Source organism: Ambystoma mexicanum, chromosome 10, assembly GCF_040938575.1.
Source record: "Ambystoma mexicanum isolate Mex_15411 chromosome 10, UKY_AmexF1_1, whole genome shotgun sequence".
Taxonomy (NCBI): domain Eukaryota; kingdom Metazoa; phylum Chordata; class Amphibia; order Caudata; family Ambystomatidae; genus Ambystoma; species Ambystoma mexicanum.
In genome coordinates, this window is record NC_090932.1 from 38320851 (window position 1) to 38343283 (window position 22433).

The 22433-nt window shown below is 48.0% G+C and overlaps 1 protein-coding gene across 1 annotated transcript in view; it reads left to right on the forward strand.

The window, feature by feature from the left end:
- The first annotated feature begins 209 nt into the window (after nt 1-209).
- The window catches only part of CLDN1 (claudin 1), a 49328-nt gene continuing 27104 nt past the window's right edge, over nt 210-22433 (forward strand). The window contains exon 1 of the mRNA XM_069617453.1: nt 210-925. Within this exon, the coding sequence (XP_069473554.1) occupies nt 703-925 (223 nt within the window). The 5' untranslated portion in view covers nt 210-702. The remainder of the gene's footprint in view (nt 926-22433) is intronic.

Sequence of the window (22433 nt, forward strand, 5' to 3'; positions counted from 1 at the left end):
GGGGGTTTCGCTATTGTCGTCGCATAGATGGAGTTTTGAGAGGGGGAGGGTGGGGCGATGTTCTTGCCTTTTTCCATGCAGCGAGCACTAGGGAAAGCGTGATGATGCGATGAAACTCCTCCCGGGGGACGCCGAGCGGATGTGGGCGAAACCGCCAGGGGGCGCTCTGCGGGGGACCTTTAAATAGAAGCTCCGGGGCTGTCTGTGCCACTCTGCCGCTGCCATCCCAGCCACCTGCTGCTCACCACCGGGAGCCTGTGCCAGGGGAGAGGATATCCCACCCCCCAGAGAAGACGAGTCAAGCACCCCACCTCACAAGGGAAGCGGGGGCGACATCCAGCAGACAGGGGCAAAAGACATCCCACACCAGCAGCGCACCATTCACCCCACCGAGAAAGAACGGACATCCAACCCCAGAGTGAGAAGGGGCATCACGCAGCACTGATCTGTGAGCGAGAAGACCCTGACTGCCAAGGGGCACCCCTGAAACCCAGGGAGGAAGAGATCGTGCGCCCCTTCTTCTTCGCTGGGGGTCCCCTCTGGCTGGAACTCCGCCTTCTAATCCATCAGCAGGTTTTCTTCCTCGACCCCCAAAGACTCACGTGCCGGGTCATCTAGAGATCTCGTGTGTGTCTAACCCCCCAGCCCCCAAGCCTCACTCACCTTCAGGACATCTCCGCCAGACCCAGGTCACAGCCAGCCATGGCCAGCGCCGGGCTGCAGATGTTGGGGTTCGCTCTCGCCTTTCTGGGCTGGGTGGGCTTCATCGTGTGCACGGCCCTGCCCCAGTGGAAGATGTCGTCGTACGCGGGGGACACTATCGTGACAGCGCAGGCCATCTACGAGGGGCTGTGGATGTCGTGCGTGATGCAGAGCACGGGGCAGATGCAATGCAAGACCTTCGACTCGCTGCTGGTCCTGAACAGTAAGTACCTACCGCCCGACACGGCCTCCAGCCGGCTTCTGGGCGCTACCCGTCCAGGTGTGCGTGAAGCTGACATGAGTTGCCCAGGGTCACACGCTGTGTTGCAAAGGACCGGTGAGGGTTTGCGCTCAGACCCTATTTCCACAATCGATCCCTTAAGCTCCTGGTCATACCCTGCCCAGCAATGTTAGTGTGGTACACATAGCGCCTAGAAACTGGTTCTTTGAGTTGAACGTATTTGCCCTTGCGTGGTCAGGAAAGGTCTAAAGAGCCAGATTCGTGTCCAGTCCCCCCCGCTCTCAATCCCTCCACCCTTCCCCATACACACATATTGCAGGGCGACGCGCCCCAGGGGGGAGGGGACACCGTCAATAAAGCAGAATGCATTCTGACCCATGTGCCCTGTCTTGTCACTGCCCCACTCTTACATACTTACTGAGAAACCCGGCCCGTTACAGGTTTTACCCTCAAGGGTTCACGCGGGACAAGCAAATATTATCAGTGACAGCTCATTGGAAATAGCCACTAGCGCTTCGAGGCCCTACACACGTTAGGATGTGCTTTACAGGACAATATTTCGACTCCCGCTCTGGAGGCGCTGCGGTGCTTTCCGGCAAGAAAGAGAAGACTTTTCTAAACTTGCCCTGTCAGTATTATTGGACCTAACAGAGCGGGGATCAGTGGGGGCCAGGGGGGTTACAAGAGGGAGTCAGTGGGGTCCCTAGCTTTGGTTTGCTTCTGGAAGGGGTCTTGAGGCGGCATGTAGGTAACTGCCTGTTACTAATTAATAAGGATGAAGGGGAGAAGAGGCAGCGAGTGCGGGGCGAGGGCCTGCTCCCAGGGGTGGGGCATTGGCATCTCTGCCCGGGCACCTCGCTTGATCCCAGAGAGGAGCGCTGCCCCCGCCCCACCCCCCCCCCCCCCGCACGCAGGGCTTGCCTGTGAGGGGCATCGGGCATGCGTGCACTTGCATCGGATCTCCTGTGACTTGTTTGCAAGGCAATATCCGAAGGCCCTGTTAACCCGTGCGTCGCTGGGCGGAACTGGGCAGGAGACATGCGAGCTACACCTGGCGAGTAAACTTGTAGACTTGCAGGCCTCTTGGATTCAAACTTTACTCCACGTGGAGCAATCCGTGCACTAAGAGCTGCAGAGGGAGGGGGCGAATACATAAGATTCAACCGCGATCTTTACCAGGGGGCAAGGCTAGACAGAGCTATTTCATAACTGGAGGGGCGGATTCAAGGGTAAAATAGGGGCGGGATGTAAGGGAAGCTCTGTGGGGGAGGTGGGCGTAAGAAGACGGGACGGGAGTTCAAAGGAATTGCACATCAGGTCTGGGTGAAGTAGGGTGTAGGGTTGGAAGGCATTGTACAATAGGTCTGGCCAGAGTAGGTTCTAGGGTTGGAAGGAATTGAGTATCAGGTATGGTTGGCGTAGGTTCTGGGATTGGAAGGCATTGGGAATTAGGTCTTGATGGAGTAGGATCTGGGGTTGTAAGTAATTGGACGTGGTTTCTGAACACAGTAAGGTATGTGTTTGGAAGGCAATGGACATCGGGTCTGGATGGAGTAGGGTCTGGGGTTGGAAGGCATAGGACATGGGGTCTGGATGGAGTAGGGTCTGGGGTTGGAAGCCATTGGGTCTTGGTGGAGTAGGGCCTGGTGTTGGAAGGAATGGGCCTAGGCTCTGGATTAAGTAGGGTTGAGGGGGGGTGGGAGTAGAGTCTGCAATTGGAAGGCATAGGACATAGGGTCTGGATGAAGAGGGGTCTGGGGTTGGAATCCGTTGGACAGTAGGTTTGGGTGGAGTAAGGTGGGGGTGGAGTAGGTTCTGGGATTGGAATGGAATTAACATCAGGTCTGGACAGAGTATGGTCTGGGCGGAGTAGGGTCTGGGATTGGAAGGTATGGGACGTGGGGTCTGGAGTAAGAGGGGTCTGGGGTTGGGTGGAATTAGACACAGGGTTGGATGGCAGTGTATGGGGTTGGAAGGCAGTTGACATTAGGTCTGGGTGGAGTAGGATCTGTGGTTCAAATGCATTGGACATTAGGTCTGGATGGAGTAGGGCCTGGGATTGGAAGGAATTGGCTATCAGGTATGGCTGGCGTAGGTTCTGGTGTTGGAAGGCATTGGGAATTAGGTCTGAATGGAGTAGGGTCTGGGGTTGGAATGCATTGGCCATTAGGTCTGGGTGGAGTAGGGTCTGGGGTTGGAATGCATTGGACATTAGGTCTGGGTGGAGTAGGGTCTGGGGTTCAAATGCATTGGACATTAGGTCTGGATGGAGTAGGGCCTGGGATTGGAAGGAATTGGGTATCAGGTTTGGCTGGCGTAGGTTCTGGTGTTGGAAGGTATTGGGAATTAGGTCTGAATGGAGTAGGGTCTGGGGTTTGAATGCATTGGCCATTAGGTCTGGGTGGAGTAGGGTCTGGGGTTGGAATGCATTGGCCATTAGGTCTGGATCGAGTACGGTCTGGTTGGAGTAGGATCTGGGTCTGGAGTCGGACGGCATTGGACATTGCATCTGGATGAAGAAGAGTCTGGTGCTGGAAGAAAGTGGACATGGGTCTCTGATGGAGTAAGATCTGGGGTTGGATGGAATTGGACATGGGGTCTGAATGTATAAGGGTCTGGCTTTGAACAGAATTGTGCATGGTGCTGAATGAAGTAGAGTTTGGGATTGGCTGGATTTGGACATGGGGTTACATGGAGTTTGCTCTGGCATTGGAAGGCTTTGGCCTGGGTCTCTGTAAGAAGTAAGGTCACAGGTTTGAAGGCATTGGACATCGGTTCTTAAGTCATTGGGCATGAGTTCTGGATAAAGTAGAGTGCAGAGTTGGATGGAACTGGATATGGGATCCGAAAAGAAGATTGGCGGGGTTTGGCTGAAGGAAGTTGGACATGGCGGCTAGATGTGACGGGAGGTCTAAGGCAGGAAACAGTTGGGTGTGGGGTGGCTTGGAGTTCAGGAGTTGGTCAGAATTTAACCTAGATGGAAATGGATTCAGGGGTTGGTCAGAGTTTCCCATGGATGGTAATAGATCGAGGGGTTGGTCTGTGTTTGGCCTGGATGGAAACAGATCGAGGGAGGTTGGTCGGACGTTGGCCTGAATGGAAAAGGATCGAAGGGTTGGTCAGAGTTTGGCCTGGATTGAAACAGATTGAGGGGTTGGTTGGATTTTGTCAAGGATGATCTGGTCAAAGTTTGGCCTGCATGGAAATTAATCAAGGGGTTGGTCGTACTTTGGCCTGGATGGAAACATACTGATGTACATTGGTCGGAGTTTGGTCAGGACGGAAAAGGGTTGCGTTGTTGCTTGGGGTTTAGCCTGGATGGAAAAGGATCTAGGGGTTGGGCAGAGTTTGTTCTTGAAGGAAACAGATCGAGGGGTTGCTCGGAGTTTGGCCTGAATGGAAAAGGATCAACGGATGTGTTTGGAGTTTGACCTATCAGGCTGTATGGAGAAGAGTCTTGGGTTGGGGACGGGATGCAATTGCTGCAGGTCTGAAGAAGGGCCGGGGCGTGGAATGCGGAAGTGTGTTTGGCTGGATGCCATTGGGATGGGTTACCGGCAGAGGCAAGATGAAGTTGGACCTGGGTTTAGATAAAGTACCACATGTGTGGTCATGATAATGTAGGAGTTGGGATTAGATCAAGCAGCAGTGGGGAGCTGGATGGTGTAGAAGTGGGGGTGCTAGGAGTGTTTCGCGGCTGGGATTATGTGGACATAAGCACATTTGGCGCAATTGAGCAGGAATGAGAATTTGCGGAAATATAACAGAGTTGAAGAGGATCACTGGATATGAAAGGGAGGGGGCCAGGTAGAGAAGGGGCTCAAGGTAGACGGAGTGGGGGCTTGGTGGGTTATGGGTAAGAGGCCTGCTACAGTAAGAAGTAGGCATGGGAGTAGTAGGGCTGGATAAAGTAGGCATTATAAGTGCAGGCACTTTTCTAGGTTAGGTGCTGGATAGAGTAGGAAGTAAGGGCATTGAAGGAGAGTGTAGGTGCTGGATAGAGTAGGAAGTAAGGGCAATGAAGGAGAGTATAGAAGATGGATAGAGTAGGAAATAAGGGCATGGAAGGAGAGTATAGAAGAAGGATAGAGTGGGAAGTAAGGTCCTGGAAGGAGAGTATATGTGCTGTATAGAGTAGGAAGTAAGGGCATGGAAGTAGAGTTTAGGTGCTGGATAGAGTAGGAAGTAAGGGCATTGAAGGAGAGTATAGAAGAAGGATAGAGTGGGAAGCAAGGACCTGGAAGGAGAGTATATGTGCTGTATAGAGTAGGAATTAAGGGCATGGAAGGAGAGTTTAGGTGCTGGATAGAGTAGGGAGTCAGGGCATGGAAGGAGAGTATAGGTGCTGGATAGAGTAGGAAGAAATGGCATAGAAGGAGAGTATAGGTACTGGATAGAGTAGGAAGTAAGGGCATTGAATGAGAGTATAGGTGCTGGATAGAGTAGAAAGTAATGGCATTGAAGGAGAGTACAGAAGAAGGATAGAGTGGGAAGTAAGGACCTGGAAGGAGAGTATATGCGCTGTATATAGTAGGAAGTAAGGGCATGGAAGGAGAGTTTAGGTGCTGGATAGAGTAGGAATTAAGGGCATGGAAGGTGAGTATAGGTGATGGATAGAATAGGAAGAACGGGCATAGAAGGAGAGTATAGGTACTGGATAGAGTAGGCAGTAAGGGCATTGAATGAGAGTATAGGTGCTGGATAGAGTAGGAAGTAAGGGCATTGAAGGAGAGCAAAGATGCTAGATAGAGTAGGAAGTAAGGGCATGGAAGGTGAGTATAGGTGATGGATAGAGTAGGATTAAAAGGGCATAGAAGGAGAGTATAGGTGCTGGATAGAGTAGGAAGTAAGGGCATTGAATGAGAGTATAGGTGCTGGATAGAGTAGGAAGTAAGGGCTTTGAAGGAGAGCAAAGATGCTGGATAGAGTAGGAAGTAAGGGCATTGAAGGAGAGTATAGGTTCTGGATAGAGTAGGAAGAAAGGGCATGGAAGGAGAGTATAGGTGCTGGATAGAGTAGGAAGTAAGGGCATTGAAGGAGAGTATAGGTGCTGGATAGAGTAGGAAGTAAGGGCTTTGAATGAGAGCAAAGATGCTGGATAGAGTAGGAAGAAAGGGCATGGAAGGAGAGTATAGGTGATGGATAGAATATGAAGAACGGGCATAGAAGGAGAGTATAGGTAATGGATAGAGTAGGCAGTAAGGGCATTGAATGAGGGTATAGGTGCTGGATAGAGTAGGAAGTAAGGGCATTGAAGGAGAGCAAAGATGCTAGATAGAGTAGGAAGTAAGGGCATGGAAGGTGAGTATAGGTGATGGATAGAGTAGGATTAAAAGGGCATAGAAGGAGAGTATAGGTGCTGGATAGAGTAGGAAGTAAGGGCATTGAATGAGAGTATAGGTGCTGGATAGAGTAGGAAGTAAGGGCTTTGAAGGAGAGCAAAGATGCTGGATAGAGTAGGAAGTAAGGGCATTGAAGGAGAGTATAGGTTCTGGATAGAGTAGGAAGAAAGGGCATGGAAGGAGAGTATAGGTGCTGGATAGAGTAGGAAGTAAGGGCATTGAAGGAGAGTATAGGTGCTGGATAGAGTAGGAAGTAAGGGCTTTGAAGAAGAGCAAAGATGCTGGATAGAGTAGGAAGAAAGGGCATGGAAGGAGAGTATAGGTGCAGGATAGAGTAGGAAGTAAGGGCATTGAAGAAGAATATAGGTGCTGGATAGAGTAGGAAGTAAGGTCATTGAAGGAGAGTATATGTGCTGGATAGAGTAGGAAGTAAGGTAATTGAAGGAGAGTATAGATGCTGGATAGAGTAGGAAGTAAGGGCATTGAAGGAGAGTATAGGTCGTGGATAGAGTAGGAAGTAAGTCATTGATGAGAGTGTAGGTGCTGGATAGAGAAGGAAGTAAGGTCATTGAAGGAGAGTATAGGAGATGGATAGAGTAGGAATTAAGGGCATGGAAGGAGAGTATAGGTTCTGGATAGAGTAGGAAGAAATGGCACAGAAGGAGAGTATAGGTGCTGAATAGGGTAGGAAGAAGGGCATGGAAGGAAAGTATAGGAGATGGATAGAGTGGGAAATAGGGGCTTGGTATAGGACACGGATAGAGTAGGAAGTAAGGGCATTGAAGGAGAGTATAGGTGCTGAATAGAGTATGAAGTAAGGGCATTGAAGGAAAGTATAGGTGCTGGATAGAATAGGCAGGAAGGTCATTGAAGGAGAGTATAGCAGATGGATAGAGTAGGACATAAGGGCATGGAAGGAGAGTATAGAAGATGGATAGAGTGGGAAGTAAGGGCATTGAAGGATAGTATAGGTGCTGGATAGAGTAGCAAGTAAGGACATTTAAGGAGGGTATAGATGCCGGATAGAGTAGGAAGTAAGGGCATTGAAGGAGAGCATACACGATGGATAATGTAGGAAATAAGGGCTTGGAAGGAGAGTATAGGTGCTGGATAGAGTAGGAAGTAAGGGAATGGAAGGTGCGTATAGGTGCTGGATAGAGTAGGAAGTAAGGGCATTGAAGGAGAGTATAGGTGCTGGATAGAGTAGGAAATAAGGTAATTGAAGGAGAGTATAGGTGCTGGAGAAAGTAGGAAGTAAGGGCATTGAAGGAGAGTATATGTGCTGGATAGAGTAGGAAGTAAGGTAATTGAAGGAGAGTATAGATGCTGGATAGAGTAGGAAGTAAGGGCATTGAAGGAGAGTATAGGTACTGGATAGAGTAGGAAGTAAGTCATTGATGGAGAGCATTGGTGCTGTATAGAGTAGGAAGTAAGGGCTTTGAAGGAGAGTATAGGTGCTGGATAGAGTAGGAAATAAGGTAATTGAAGGGGAGTATAGGTGCTGGATAGAGTAGGAAGTAAGGGCATTGAGGGAGAGTATAGGTGCTGGATAGATTAGGAAGTAAGGTCATTGAAGAAGTGTATAGGAGATGGATAGAGTAGGAAATAAGGACATGTAAGGAGAATATAGGAGATGGATAGAGTGGGAAGTAAGGGCATGGAAGGAGTTTATACATGCTGTATATAGTAGGAAGTAAGGGCATGGAAGGAGAATTTAGGTGCTGGATCGAGTAGGGAGTAAGGTAATGGAAGGAGAGTATAGGTGCTGGATAGAGAAGGAAGAAAGGGCATGGAATGAGAGTCTAGGTGCTGATAGAGTAGGAAGTAAGGGAATGGAAGGAGAGTATAGGAGATGGATAGAGTAGGAAATAGGGGCATGGAAGGAGAGTATAGGAGATGGACATAGTAGGAAGTAAGGGCATGGTAGGAGAGTATAGGTTCTGGATAGAGTAGGAAGAAAGGGCATGGAAGGAGAGTACAGGTGTAGAATAGCGTAGGAAGGAGAGTATAGGAGATGGATAGAGTAGGAAATAAGGGCATGGAAGGTGAGTATGGGTGCTGTTTAGAGTAGGATGTAAGGGCATGGAAAGAGAGTATGGAAGGAGAGTATAGGGTATGGAAGGAGAGTATAGGAGATGGATAGATTAGGAAGAAAGGACATGGTAGGAGAGTATTGGTGCTGAATAGAGTAGGGAGTAAGGGCATGGAAGGAGAGTATAGGAGATGGATAGAGTAGGAAATAGGGGCATGTTAGGAGAGTATAGGAGATGGATAGAGTAGGAAGTAAGGACATGGAAGGTGAGTGTAGGTGCTGTTTAGAGTAGGAAGTAATGGCATGGAAGGAGAGGATATGTGCTGGATAGAGTAGCAAGTAAGGGCATTGAAGAAGAGTATAGGAGATGGATGGAGCGGGAAGTAAGGGCATTGAAGGAGAGTGTAGGAGATGGATAGAGTAGGAAATAAGGGCATGGAAGGACAGTGTAGGAGATGGATAGAGTAGTGAGTAAGGGCATGGAAGGAGAGTTTACGTGTTGTATAGAGTAGGAATTAAGTGCATGGAAGGAGAGTATAGGTGCTGGATAGTGTAGGAAGAAAGGGCATGAAAGGAGTGTATAGGTGCTGGATAGAGTAGGAAGTAAGGGCATGGAGGGAGAGTTTAGGAGATGGATAGAGTAGGAAATAGGGGCATGAAAGGAGAGTATAGGAGCTGGATAGAGTAGGAAGTAAGGGCATGGAAGGAGAGAATAGGTGCTGGATAGAGTAGGAAGTAACGGCATGGAAGGAGAGTATAGGAGATGGATAGAGAAGGAAATAGGGGCATGGAAGGAGAGTATAGGAAATGGATAGAGTAGGAAGTAAGGGCATGGAAGGAGAGTATAAGTGCTGTATAGAGTAGGAAGTAAGGGCATGGAAGGTGAGTATAGGTGCTGGATAGAGTAGGAAGTAAGGGCATGGAAGGTGAGTATAGGTGCTGGATAGATTTGGAAGAAAGGGCATGGAAGGAGAGTATAGGTGCTGGATAAAGTAGGAAGTAAGGTAAATGAAGGAGAGTATAGATGCTGGATAGAGTAGGATGTAAGGGCATTGAAGGAGAGTATAGGTGCTGGATAGAGTAGGAAATAAGGTAATTGAAGGAGAGTATATGTGCTGGAGAAAGTAGGAAGTAAGGGCATTGAAGGAGAGTATAGGTGCTGGATAGATTAGGAAGTAAGGTCATTGAAGGAGTGTATAGGAGATGGATAGAGTAGGAAATAAGGGCATGTAAGGAGAGTATAGGAGATGGATAGAGTGGGAAGTAAAGGCATGGAAGGATTTTATATGTGCTGTTTAGAGTAGGAAGTAAGGGCATGAAAAGAGAGTTTAGGTGCTGGATAGAGTAGGGAGTAAGGTCATGGAAGGAGAGTATAGGTGCTGGATAGAGTAGGAAGTAAGGGCATGGAAGGTGCATATAGGTGCTGGATAGAGTAGGAAGAAAGGGCATAGAAGGAGAGTATAGGAGATGGATAGAGTGGGAAGTAAGGGCATGGAAGGAGTTTATACGTGCTGTTTAGAGTAGGAAGTAAGGGCATGGAAAGAGAGTTTAGGTGCTGGATAGAGTAGGGAGTAAGGTAATGGAAGGAGAGTATAGGTGCTGGATAGAGTAGGAAGTAAGGGCATGGAATGTGCATATAGGTGCTGGATAGAGTAGGAAGAAAGGGCATGGAAGGAGAGTATAGATGCTGATAGAGTAGGAAGTAAGGGCATGGAAGGAGAGTATAGCAGATGGACAGAGTAGGAAATAGGGGCATGGAAGGAGAGCATAGGAGATGGATAGAGTAGGAAGTAAGGGCATGGTAGGAGAGTATAGGTTCTGGATAGAGTAGGAAGAAAGGGCATGGAAGGAGAGTATAGGAGATGGATAGAGTAGGAAATAGGAGCATGTTAGGAGAGTATAGGAGATGGATAGAGTAGGAAGTAAGGGCATGGAAGGTGAGTATGGGTGCTGTTTAGAGTAGGAAGTAAGGGCATGGAAGGAGAGTATATGTGTTGGATAGAGTAGGAAGTAAGAGCATTGAAGGAGAGTGTAGGAGATGGATAGAGTAGGAAATAAGGGTATGGAAGGAGAGTATAGGAGATGATAGATTAGGAAGAAAGGGCATGGGAGGAGAGTATAGGTGCTGAATAGAGTAGGAAGTAAGGGCATGGAAGGAGAGTATAGGAGATGGATAGAGTAGGAAGTAAGGACATGGAAGGTGAGTATAGGTGCTGTTTAGAGTAGGAAGTAATGGCATGGAAGGAGAGGATATGTGCTGGATAGAGTAGGAAGTAAGGGCATTGAAGAAGAGTATAGGAGATGGATAGAGTGGGAAGTAGGGGCATTGAAGGGGAGTGTAGGAGATGATAGAGTAGGAAATAAGGGCATGGAAGGAGAGTGTAGGAGATGGATAGAGAAGGGAGTAAGAGCATGTAAGGAGAGTATACGTGGTGTATAGAGTAGGAATTAAGTGCATGGAAGGAGAGTATAGGTGCTGGATAGTGTAGGAAGAAAGGGCATGGAAGGAGTGTATAGGTGCTGGATAGAGTAGGAAGTAAGGGCATGGAGGGAGAGTATAGGAGATGGATAGAGTAGGAAATAGGGGCATGGAAGGAGAGTATAGGAGCTGAATAGAGTAGGAAGTAAGGGCATGGAAGGAGAGTATAGGTGCTGGATAGAGTAGGAAGAAGGGCATGGAAGGAGAGTATAGGTGCTGGATAGAGTAGGAAATAGGGGCATGGAAGGATAGTATAGGTGTTGGATAGATTAGGGAGTAAGGGCATGGAAGGAGAGTATAGGTGCTGGATAGAGTAGGAGGTAAGGACATGGAAGGAGAGTATAGGTGCTGGATAGAGTATGAATTAAGGGCATGGAAGGAGAGTATAGGAGCTGGATAGAGTAGGAAGTAAGGGCATGGAAGGAGAGAATAGGTGCTGGATAGAGTAGGAAGTGTCGGCATGGAAGGAGAGTATAGGAGATGGATAGAGAAGGAAATAGGGGCATGGAAGGAGAGTATAGGAAATGGATAGAGTAGGAAGTAAGGGCATGGAAGGAGAGTATACGTGCTGTATAGAGTAGGAAGTAAGGGCATGGAAGGTGAGTATAGGTGCTGGATAGAGTAGGAAGTAATGGCATGGAAGGTGAGTATAGGTGCTGGATAGATTTGGAAGAAAGGGCATGGAAGGAGAGTATAGGTGCTGGATAAAGTAGGAAGTAAGGTAATTGAAGGAGAGTATAGATGCTGGATAGAGTAGGATGTAAGGGCATTGAAGGAGAGTATAGGTGCTGGATAGAGTAGGAAATAAGGTAATTGAAGGAGAGTATATGTGCTGGAGAAAGTAGGAAGTAAGGGCATTGAAGGAGAGTATAGGTGCTGGATAGATTAGGAAGTAAGGTCATTGAAGGAGTGTATAGGAGATGGATAGAGTAGGAAATAAGGGCATGTAAGGAGAGTATAGGAGATGGATAGAGTGGGAAGTAAAGGCATGGAAGGATTTTATATGTGCTGTTTAGAGTAGGAAGTAGGGGCATGGAAAGAGAGTTTAGGTGCTGGATAGAGTAGGGAGTAGGGTAATGGAAGGAGAGTATAGGTGCTGGATAGAGTAGGAAGTAAGGGCATGGAAGGTGCGTATAGGTGCTGGATAGAGTAGGAAGAAAGGGCATAGAAGGAGAGTATAGGAGATGGATAGAGTGGGAAGTAAGGGCATGGAAGGAGTTTATACGTGCTGTTTAGAGTAGGAAGTAAGGGCACGGAAAGAGAGTTTAGGTGCTGGATAGAGTAGGGAGTAAGGTAATGGAAGGAGAGTATAGGTGCTGGATAGAGTAGGAAGTAAAGGCATGGAAGGTGCATATAGGTGCTGGATAGAGTAGGAAGAAAGGGCATGGAAGGAGAGTATAGATGCTGATAGAGTAGGAAGTAAGGGCATGGAAGGAGAGTATAGGAGATGGACAGAGTAGGAAATAGGGGCATGGAAGGAGAGCATAGGAGATGGATAGAGTAGGAAGTAAGGGCATGATAGGAGAGTATAGGTTCTGGATAGAGTAGGAAGAAAGGGCATGGAAGGAGAGTATAGGTGCTGAATAGAGCAGGAAGTAGGGCATGGAAGGAGAGTATAGGAGATGGATAGAGTAGGAAATAGGAGCATGTTAGGAGAGTATAGGAGATGGATAGAGTAGGAAGTAAGGGCATGGAAGGTGAGTATGGGTGCTGTTTAGAGTAGGAAGTAAGGGCATGGAAGGAGAGTATATGTGTTGGATAGAGTAGGAAGTAAGAGCATTGAAGGAGAGTGTAGGAGATGGATAGAGTAGGAAATAAGGGTATGGAAGGAGAGTATAGGAGATGATAGATTAGGAAGAAAGGGCATGGGAGGAGAGTATAGGTGCTGAATAGAGTAGGAAGTAAGGGCATGGAAGGAGAGTATAGGCAATGGATAGAGTAGGACATATGGGCATGTTAGGAGAGTATAGGAGATGGATAGAGTAGGAAGTAAGGACATGGAAGGTGAGTATAGGTGCTGTTTAGAGTAGGAAGTAATGGCATGGAAGGAGAGGATATGTGCTGGATAGAGTAGGAAGTAAGGGCATTGAAGAAGAGTATAGGAGATGGATAGAGTGGGAAGTAAGGGCATTGAAGGGGAGTGTAGGAGATGATAGAGTAGGAAATAAGGGCATGGAAGGAGAGTGTAGGAGATGGATAGAGAAGGGAGTAAGAGCATGGAAGGAGAGTATACGTGGTGTATAGAGTAGGAAGTAAGGGCATGGAGGAAGAGTATAGGAGATGGATAGAGTAGGAAATAGGGGCATGGAAGGAGAGTATAGGAGCTGAATAGAGTAGGAAGTAAGGGCATGGAAGGAGAGTATAGGTGCTGGATAGTGTAGGAAGAAAGGGCATGGAAGGAGTGTATAGGTGCTGGATAGAGTAGGAAGTAAGGGCATGGAGGAAGAGTATAGGAGATGGATAGAGTAGGAAATAGGGGCATGGAAGGAGAGTATAGGAGCTGAATAGAGTAGGAAGTAAGGGCATGGAAGGAGAGTATAGGTGCTGGATAGAGTAGGAAGAAGGGCATGGAAGGAGAGTATAGGTGCTGGATAGAGTAGGAAATAGGGGCATGGAAGGAGAGTATAGGTGTTGGATAGATTAGGGAGTAAGGGCATGGAAGGAGAGTATAGGTGCTGGATAGAGTAGGAGGTAAGCGCATGGAAGGAGAGTATAGGTGCTGGATAGAGTATGAATTAAGGGCATGGAAGGAGAGTATAGGCGCTGGATAGAGTAGCAAATAAGGGCATGGAAGGAGAGAATAGGAGCTGGATAGAGTAGGAAGTAAGGGCATGGAAGGAGAGTATAGGTGCAGTATACAGTTGGAAGTAAGGGTATGGAAGGTGAGTATGGGAGCTGGATAGAGAAGTAAGTAAGGGCATGGAAGGAGAGTATAGGAGCTGGGTAGAGTAGGAAGAAAGAGCATGGAAGGAGAGTATAGGAGCTGGATAGAGTAGGAAGAAAGGGCATGGAAGGAGAGTATAGCAGCTGGACATTGTAGGAAGAAAGGGCATGGAAGGAGAGTATAGGAGATGGATAGAGTAGGAAGAAAGGGCATGGAAAGCCCCATGATTTAAGGAAACAGCTCAACAGAATGAAAACTCACACCATAGAGCTTGACTTCTCTGCTAATCATGGACTTTCCCTGTGCCGTAAAGTGTTGTCTTGTGGGGCACCAGGAGGTGGGCATGGCCCCTGCTTGGACCAGCGTTATTGTAGGGATTTACTAATGTAGTGATTTGATACTGTAGTGATATTATTATTGTCTTTGTAATCAGTTTTACTTATTTTTTATTGTTGTTACATTACATCCTCGTTCCATCTGCACAAGGTCATGCTAACATAGAGATTGTGGAGATGGAATGTTTACAAGTGACAGTTGATATGGACAGACGGTGGGCCTGCTGGATTAAAGCTGAGTTCCCACTAACTTTGTGTCTCCAGCCTCATACTTTTACATTGGCGACAAGGTTCACCCACATCGCAGAAGGCCCACCGCATACCGATCCGCAAAGGGGGCATGCACCTTAATGAGAGGAGCCGGGAGGCCTGTGTCCGACAGAAGCCTCCACCCTGGCCAGATCAGAAGAAGCGTACGCAGCCTGCGACATTGCCAGCTAAGAGCTGGCAAACAGCGAACGGCCACTCTTCCTGACGGCTTCGTAGCTGCCGCAGGAGCCAGCTGCCGTTCCCCGTAGAACAGCAAAGGGCGAAGCTTGGCCGCTCCACCCTTCGATCCCCTGGGCGTAGAGGCGGCCAACACCTGCTTGCTACCCCCTCTCTGGTTAACTCCGGAGAGACAGGCCGTTCCGCCCCCCATTCACTATTGGGCGTAGAAGCGGCCGGCACAGATCAACATAGGCTCAAATAAAGTTACTGCATTACATGTTAAGGAAGGACAGCAGCTTCTGATTATTACGGTACAAAAGTGCATTGGAAGAAGTAGTACCGTACAAACCGCAGAAGTGGGGCAGCGGCTCTTGAGAATTCCCAAGATAGAGTGCCTTGGCAATAAAATACAGTACAGATTATAAAAGTGGGGCAGCAGCTTCTAGGGATTACTGTAAGTAACTAGAGAGAAGAGGCAACAGCATACTCACAATGGTTAGTAGAAATGTTCTACACATATGCTTTTGTGTGAGGAACTAAAAAAGAAATAAATGAAAAAAATGTTGCCTTTACAAATTGAGCTTGAACTGGAGAATACTTCTGCAAGTATCACAGCGTGAATTTTGAAGAGTTTACTTCAAGCATCTAAAATGGCAGCAGCAAGCATGGCCCCTCCCCCACCATTTTTGGCAGATCCTGGTTCCACAGTTATAAAATGGGACAGGTGGAAAAGACTCTTTGACACATATAGGGCGTGATAAATATTCCCCTGCAAGGAAAGAAGCGATATTGCTGTACAACCTAGGTACAGAAGGGCAAAGTGTTTTTGATGGACTATCTGACCTCACAGATTTAGGACAAGGTGACCAGTTCACAGTAGCAATTAGGAAGCTGCAAACACACTTCGAGCCAAAGAAAAATATCACCTTTGAGAGACACAAATTCTTCTCTAGAAGCCAAGAATCCTGTGAACCAGTAGAAGTATTTGTTGCAGCCTAACACACACTAAGTCATTTGTGTGATTTTGGACCATTAACTGACTCTCATTTGTGATCAACTAGTACGCTGTACTAATAATAACAGGATACAGGAGAAATTATTGAAGGGTCATCATTATTGGGCTCGAATGAACAGAAAAAGCTAGGAGTAAGAATACAAGCCAATTCCAAATGTCCAGTAATGGTTGCTGAAATTAGAGATCAATGGGAGAAGGAATTTCCCAACGTATTCACTGATGACCTTGGAAGGCTAATAGGCTATGAACACCAAATTAAACTAAAGAAAGATGCTGTGTCAAAAATAAGCAAGGTTAGGTTGGTACCACAAAATCTCAGGGGTAAAGTGAAATCTGAAATAAACTCTCTGCTTCAAAGTGGCGTCATAGTGAGAGTGGAAGGTGCTGAATGGTTATCACCAGTGGTAGTAGCGACCAAACACAGTGGTGACATAAGACTTTGCGTAGATTTGAGAGAACTTAATAAGAACATATTAGTTGACCGCCATCCCCTCCCGAACATAAGTGAGAAGTTGTCAACATTGAGTAGTGTTTGTATCTTTTCAGTCATTGATTTGTCGCAGGTGTACCATCAGGTTCCTCTTTCGGAGGACTGTCCGCATCTTACCTTTTCATGACACCGGAAGGAACTTTTAAGTACTGTAGGATGCCATTTAAGTTAGCTTCGGCAGCCGTGGTATTTCAGAGGATAATGGAAATTATCATGGAGGGTGTTCAAAATGTGGTAATATTTCAAGATGATGTATTAGTGTATGCTAGTTCCAAAGAAGAGCATGACCAGATTCTTAGGATGGTTTTGACAAGACTGGGGGAGGCGGGTCTGACAGTCAAGAGAAATAAGTGCAAAATATCAGTAGAGAGTGTGGAATATATCGGTCATGTAGTGTCCAACCAAGGAGTAAATCCTAAAGTGAGTTTGGTAGATGCGATTGAAAATGCACCATGCCCATCAGACAAAGACCAAGTTAGATCATTTCTTGGTCTAGCAGAATACTATCATAAATTTGTGGGAAATTTTGCAATCATATCTACACCTTTGAGGGCCTTATTGAAGAAAGGGGCAAAATTCCAATGGTCCACACAATGTGAGGTAGCGTTTAGGAAAATTATAAAAATGGTATTGTGTGTGCACCCTCCATTGGAAGATTCAGTGATGATGACCGCACCGTGCTAGCAGTTGATGCCAGCATTTTAGGTTTGGGGGCTACTTTGTTGCAATATGATTCCAGTAAGAGGGAGAGAGTCATTGCATTTGCCTCCAGAACTCTCAAGGGAGCAGAAGCAAACTACTCAGTCATAGAACGTGAGAAACTGGCCATGTTTGGGCCATAAATCATTTCAAGTATTTCCTGTGGGAAGAAAGTTTGGTGTGCGATCAGATCACAAACCTTTAATTCAATTTAGTTCAATTATTCAACGGTGGCAGGTGGGTATTAGGATCTCCAAGAATAAGTTGATGGGGTCGGGGACTTCGGGCGTAAACTTCATAGTAGATTATCTACCTGGAAAAAAAAATGTGTAGCAAATTGTTTGTCTAGGCTGCCAATTGATTATGATGCGACAATGGATAACATGAATGAGGAAGAGTATGCTGTAAGTGAACTGGCAAGTGTGGACAAGGAGGTGTGGATTAGGGCTGAACAGACTGATCAGGATTTGGAATGTATTAAACAATGGACCCGAGACAGGTGGCCGGATAAGGAAATTCTTGAAAAGAGATTTGAAGTATGGTGGGAAATAAGAGATGAGATGAGCATTGTGGGAGGTAGACTAAGAAGGGGCAACTGTGTAGTTCCTCCAGAAAGTGTGCGAAGAAATCTCATAGAGTTAACTCACCAAGGACATTTAGGGGAAAGTGCCACTAAGGGAAGGGTACGGCAGAGCTACTGGTGGCCTGAAATGGACAAAACGGTGGAGAATTATGTAAAAAACTGCAATGCGTGGCAGCAGAGTGACAAATCGAAAATTGTCGGTGAGGTACCAATGGTGCCTAATACTGTACCAACTCAACCATGGCAAAAAGTAGCTATTGATATTTTAGGTCCGGTTACAGGTCTAGGAGATGGATTTAAATACATTTTTGTCCTAGTTGATTATCACTCTAAGTGGGTAGAGTGGGAAACATCCAGGGAGGTAACAGCCAGAGATTTAGTATCCTTTCTTGAGAAGGTATTCCTCAGGGAAGGGTGCCCGTCTGAACTGGTCTCTGACAATGGGGTGCAATTCGTATCTCAATTCATGAAGTCATTTTTGGTGGGTTATGGAATTAAACACATCCAGACTGCACTATATCACCCAAGAGCAAATGGATTAGTGGAGAGGGTCAATAGACTTATAAAGGGAGGGATTCAGTTGGCTTTAAGTCCGGGCCAAGACTGGAAGGAGCTGTTAAATCACATGTTATGGAGCTATTTAACCACACCACATTCAGTGACAAAGGTATCTCCGTTTGTGTCGCTTAAAGGGAGAGAACCAGGAACTAAACTTTGTCCTGGATGGTTGGCTTTGGCCGGTACTGTAGTTGTTGATAGAAGCGCCATCATAGATCTCCTTAGAAAAGCACATAATGTAAAAAAAGAATCCTTTGACAGGAGGGAATGAGTCAAAAACAGGATGTGGAATGTAGGTGACAGGGTATTTGTTAGAAACCCGAGCTACTCTCAAAAGTGTGTAGAGAGTAAATATATTGGTCCAAAGAAAATTATTGAAGTGCGAGGAAATGTTGTCGTTTTGGAGGGAGGTGAAGTGTGGTCACAAGGTGGGTTTGCAGAAGCTAAAACTAAAGAAGGGAGTGAGGAAACTCAAATTGTGGGTGCTGAAATAAATAGAAATGAGGTCTCTAAGGAAGAGTCTTCTGTTAAAAAAAATAAATGATCAAACCGGGATGGATGAAAGATTTTGTGGAATGAAATGTCTTAAATCTGCTAATATTTTTTTTGTTAAATATGTTTGGGGATGGAGATATGTAGTGATTTACTAATGTAGTGATTTGATACTGTAGTGATATTATTATTGTCTTTGTAATCAGTTTTACTTATCTTTTATTGTTGTTACATTACATCCTCGTTCCATCTGCACAAGCTCATGCTAACATGGAGCTCATGGAGATGGAATGTTTACAAGTGACAGTTGATACGGACAGACGGTGGGCCTGCTGGATTAAAGCTGAGTTCCCACTAACTTTGTGTCTCCAGCCTCATACTTTTACAGTTATCTTGTGTGGCATCAGGAGGTGGGCATGACCCCTGCTGGGACCAGCGTTATCTCGTGGGGCATCAGGAGGTGGGCATGACCCCGGCTGGGACCAGCGTTATCCTATGAAGCATCCAGATGTGGGCATGACCCCTCCAGGGATCAACGTCATCTTGTGGGGCATCAGGAGGTGAGCATGACCCCTCCAGGGATCAACGTTATCTTGTGGGGCATCAGGAGGTGGGCAGGACTCCTCCAGGGATCAACGTTATCTCGTGGGGCATCAGGAGGTGAGCATGAGCACTCCTGGGTCCAGCGTTATCCTATGAAGCATCCAGATGTGGGCATGACCCCTGCTGGGACCAGGGTTATCCTATGAAGCATCCAGATGTGGGCATGACCCCTGCTGGGACCAGGGTTATCTTGTGGGTCATCAGGAGGTGGGCATGACCACTGCTTGGACCATTATTATCTAGTGGGGCACCAGGAGGTGGGCTTGACCCCTGCTGGGACCAGTGTTATCTTGTGAAGCATCCGGAGGTGGGCATGACTCCTGCTGGGACCTGCGTTATCTTGTGAAGCATCCGGAGGTGGGCATGACTCCAGCTGGGACCTGCGTTATCTTGTGAAGCATCCGGAGGTGGGCATAACTCCTTCTGGGACCTTTGTTATCTTGGATGTCATCAGGAGGTGGGCATGACCCCTGCTGGGACCAATGTTATGTTGTGGGGCAGCAGGAGGTGGGCATGACTCCTCCAGGGACCAGCGTTATCTCGTGGGGCATCAGGAGGTGGACATGGCCTCTGCTTGGACCAGCAATATCTTGTGGGGCAGCAGGAGGTGGGCATGACCCCTCCAGGGATCAACGTTATCTTGTGGGGCATCAGGAGGTGAGCATGACCCCTCCAGGGATCAACGTTATCTTGTGGGGCATCAGGAGGTGGGCATGACCCCTCCAGGGATCAACGTTATCTCGTGGGGCATCAGGAGGTGAGCATGAGCACTCCTGGGTCCAGCGTTATCCTATGAAGCATCCAGATGTGGGCATGACCCCTGCTGGGACCAGGGTTATCCTATGAAGCATCCAGATGTGGGCATGACCCCTGCTGGGACCAGGGTTATCTTGTGGGTCATCAGGAGGTGGGCATGACCACTGCTTGGACCATTATTATCTAGTGGGGCACCAGGAGGTGGGCTTGACCCCTGCTGGGACCAGTGTTATCTTGTGAAGCATCCGGAGGTGGGCATGACTCCTGCTGGGACCTGCGTTATCTTGTGAAGCATCCGGAGGTGGGCATGACTCCTGCTGGGACCTGCGTTATCTTGTGAAGCATCCGGAGGTGGGCATGACTCCAGCTGGGACCTGCGTTATCTTGTGAAGCATCTGGAGGTGGGCATAACTCCTTCTGGGACCTTTGTTATCTTGGATGTCATCAGGAGGTGGGCATGACCCCTGCTGGGACCAACGTTATGTTGTGGGGCATCAGGAGGTGGGCATGACCCCTGCTGGGACCAACGTTATGTTGTGGGGCATCAGGAGGTGGGCATGACATCTGCTGGGACCAGCGTTATCTTGTGGGGTATCAGGAGGTGGGCATGACATCTGCTGGGACCAGCGTTATCTTGTGGGGTATCAGGAGGTGGGCATGACATCTGCTTGGACCAGCTTTATCTCGTGGGGCCTCAGGAGGTGGGCATGACCTCTGCTGGGACCAGCGTTATCTCGTGGGGCATCAGGAGGTGGGCATGACATCTGCTGGGACCAGCTTTATCTCGTGGGGCCTCAGGAGGTGGGCTTGACCCCTGCTGGGACCAGCGTTATCTTGTGGGGCATCAGGAAGTGGGCATGTGTCAAACTCCTCTTCCCCTTCCTCACCTGATTCTTCAAATGATGATGAAGATGTAGGGTCTTGCTGAGGAATCCTCATGTTCCTCTTTTTCTTGATGGCCCTTCTCTCCTTCTGGAGATAGGGTCTGCCACGGAAGGAAGCCACTATGCCAGATCAGCCAGAAAGATAAAATAGTCAGTGTCTGAAACACAGGGCCCCCTTCCGGAACAGCCGGTGAGGGAAAAAAGCCACAAGGCTAAACAAAAAAACTAGGAACTGGATGTAGTCCCTCTGATGCAAAGTCGAAGTCTGAGTCAAATGTCCAACAGTGGAGTAACCAGCAAAGAACAGTTCCAAACAGGAAGGAATCCTGCAAGCACAATGCAGAGAGAGGGAAACACAGAAGATGCAGAAGGCTAGGCAAGAGAAGCACTGAACAGAGGCAGCAGGAAGCAGCGAGCAAGAAAGGATACCTGGGAAGGCAAGCAGGGAGGACAAAAGAGGGACAGCAGTGCATTAGCACAAAGAAGAAAAAACTAAGCGTACAGCCCAAAGGAGAAGGGTTGCAACGCGGCGAGCCGCGGAGCCGGAATGAATGATGAATGAGAGCCCGGTGGTGGCGGCCATCTTGGGAAAGCATAGGCCGCCAACCAACGTTACAAGGAAAACGTAGCAGCGCATTAATGGCGGCGCAGTCTCCACTTGTACTAGAGCCGCCACGGAGAAAACGCTGTGACAGCACGGCCACTGCTTGGACAATCATTATCTTGTGGGGCATCAGGAGGTGGGCATGACCACTGCTGGGACCATTGTTATCTTCTCGGGCATCAGGAGGCGGGCATGACCCCTGCTGGGACCAGCGTTATCTTCTCGGGCATCAGGAGGTGGGCAAGACGCCTCCTAGGACCAGCGTTATCTTCTCGGGCATCAGGAGGTGGGCAAGACGCCTGCTGGGACCAGTGTTATCTTCTCGGGCATCAGGAGGTGGGCATGACCAGTGCTGCGACCAGCGTTATCTTCTCAGGCATCACGAGGTGGGCATGACCCCTGCTGGGACCAGCATTATCTTCTCGGGTATCAGTAGGTGGGCATGACCACTGCTGGGACCAGCGTTATCTTCTCGGGCATCAGGAGATGGGCATGACCAGTGCTGGGAGCAGCGTTATCTTCTCAGGCATCACGAGGTGGGCATGACCCCTGCTGGAACCAGCGTTATCTTCTCAGGCATCAGGAGGTGGGCATGACCCCTGCTAGGACCAGCGTTATCTTGTGGGGCACCAGGAGGGCGTAGGGTGTCTCGCAGGAGTCTCAGGTGACGAGTCACTCTCTTGACGATGCCGTTGATTGATATAAAGTCTCCATCACACGTCACCCCGAGGTTGCAAGAATGCCTTTTTAGGGTGAATGCTGACGGGGGTCAGGTAGCATGGCAATTGTCCACAGTCAAAAGAGCAGCTTCAGTGGGTATTTGGTGTCTATTTTTAACTTCTGGGAGGCATTCAGCCCGGGCTGCCGCTCGTTCCCGAGTATACCCACATTTAGAGTACGTTCATCTTCTGACAGATCTGAGTGTTTTGGTGAACCCCTGGAAACCGGGGTACCGCATAACGTGTCCTAGCTCGAGGCCGGCACGGCAGAGGTCATTCTGTCTGATAAAAGTGACATGCATCCGAAATGGATAAGAGGGGTGTGTTCTTTTGGGAGGGAGTGTCAGGTACTGGTGGGAATGGCCATAGGGACTAACATGGGTGTGTAAAAAAATACCAAACAACGCCCACAGGATGTGTTCCTCTAACATCTCATCTCTCCCCTTCCTTCACTTCCCATGGCTAATATCTAGGCAGCGCACACAGCGCCACCCAAGAGCCAACACTAAACAAAGTTGCAAGCTTCCTCTCCTGGCAACGCGAGGGTTCTGTGTGAAGGTGCGGCTTCTTGCAGCCCCTCATTCAC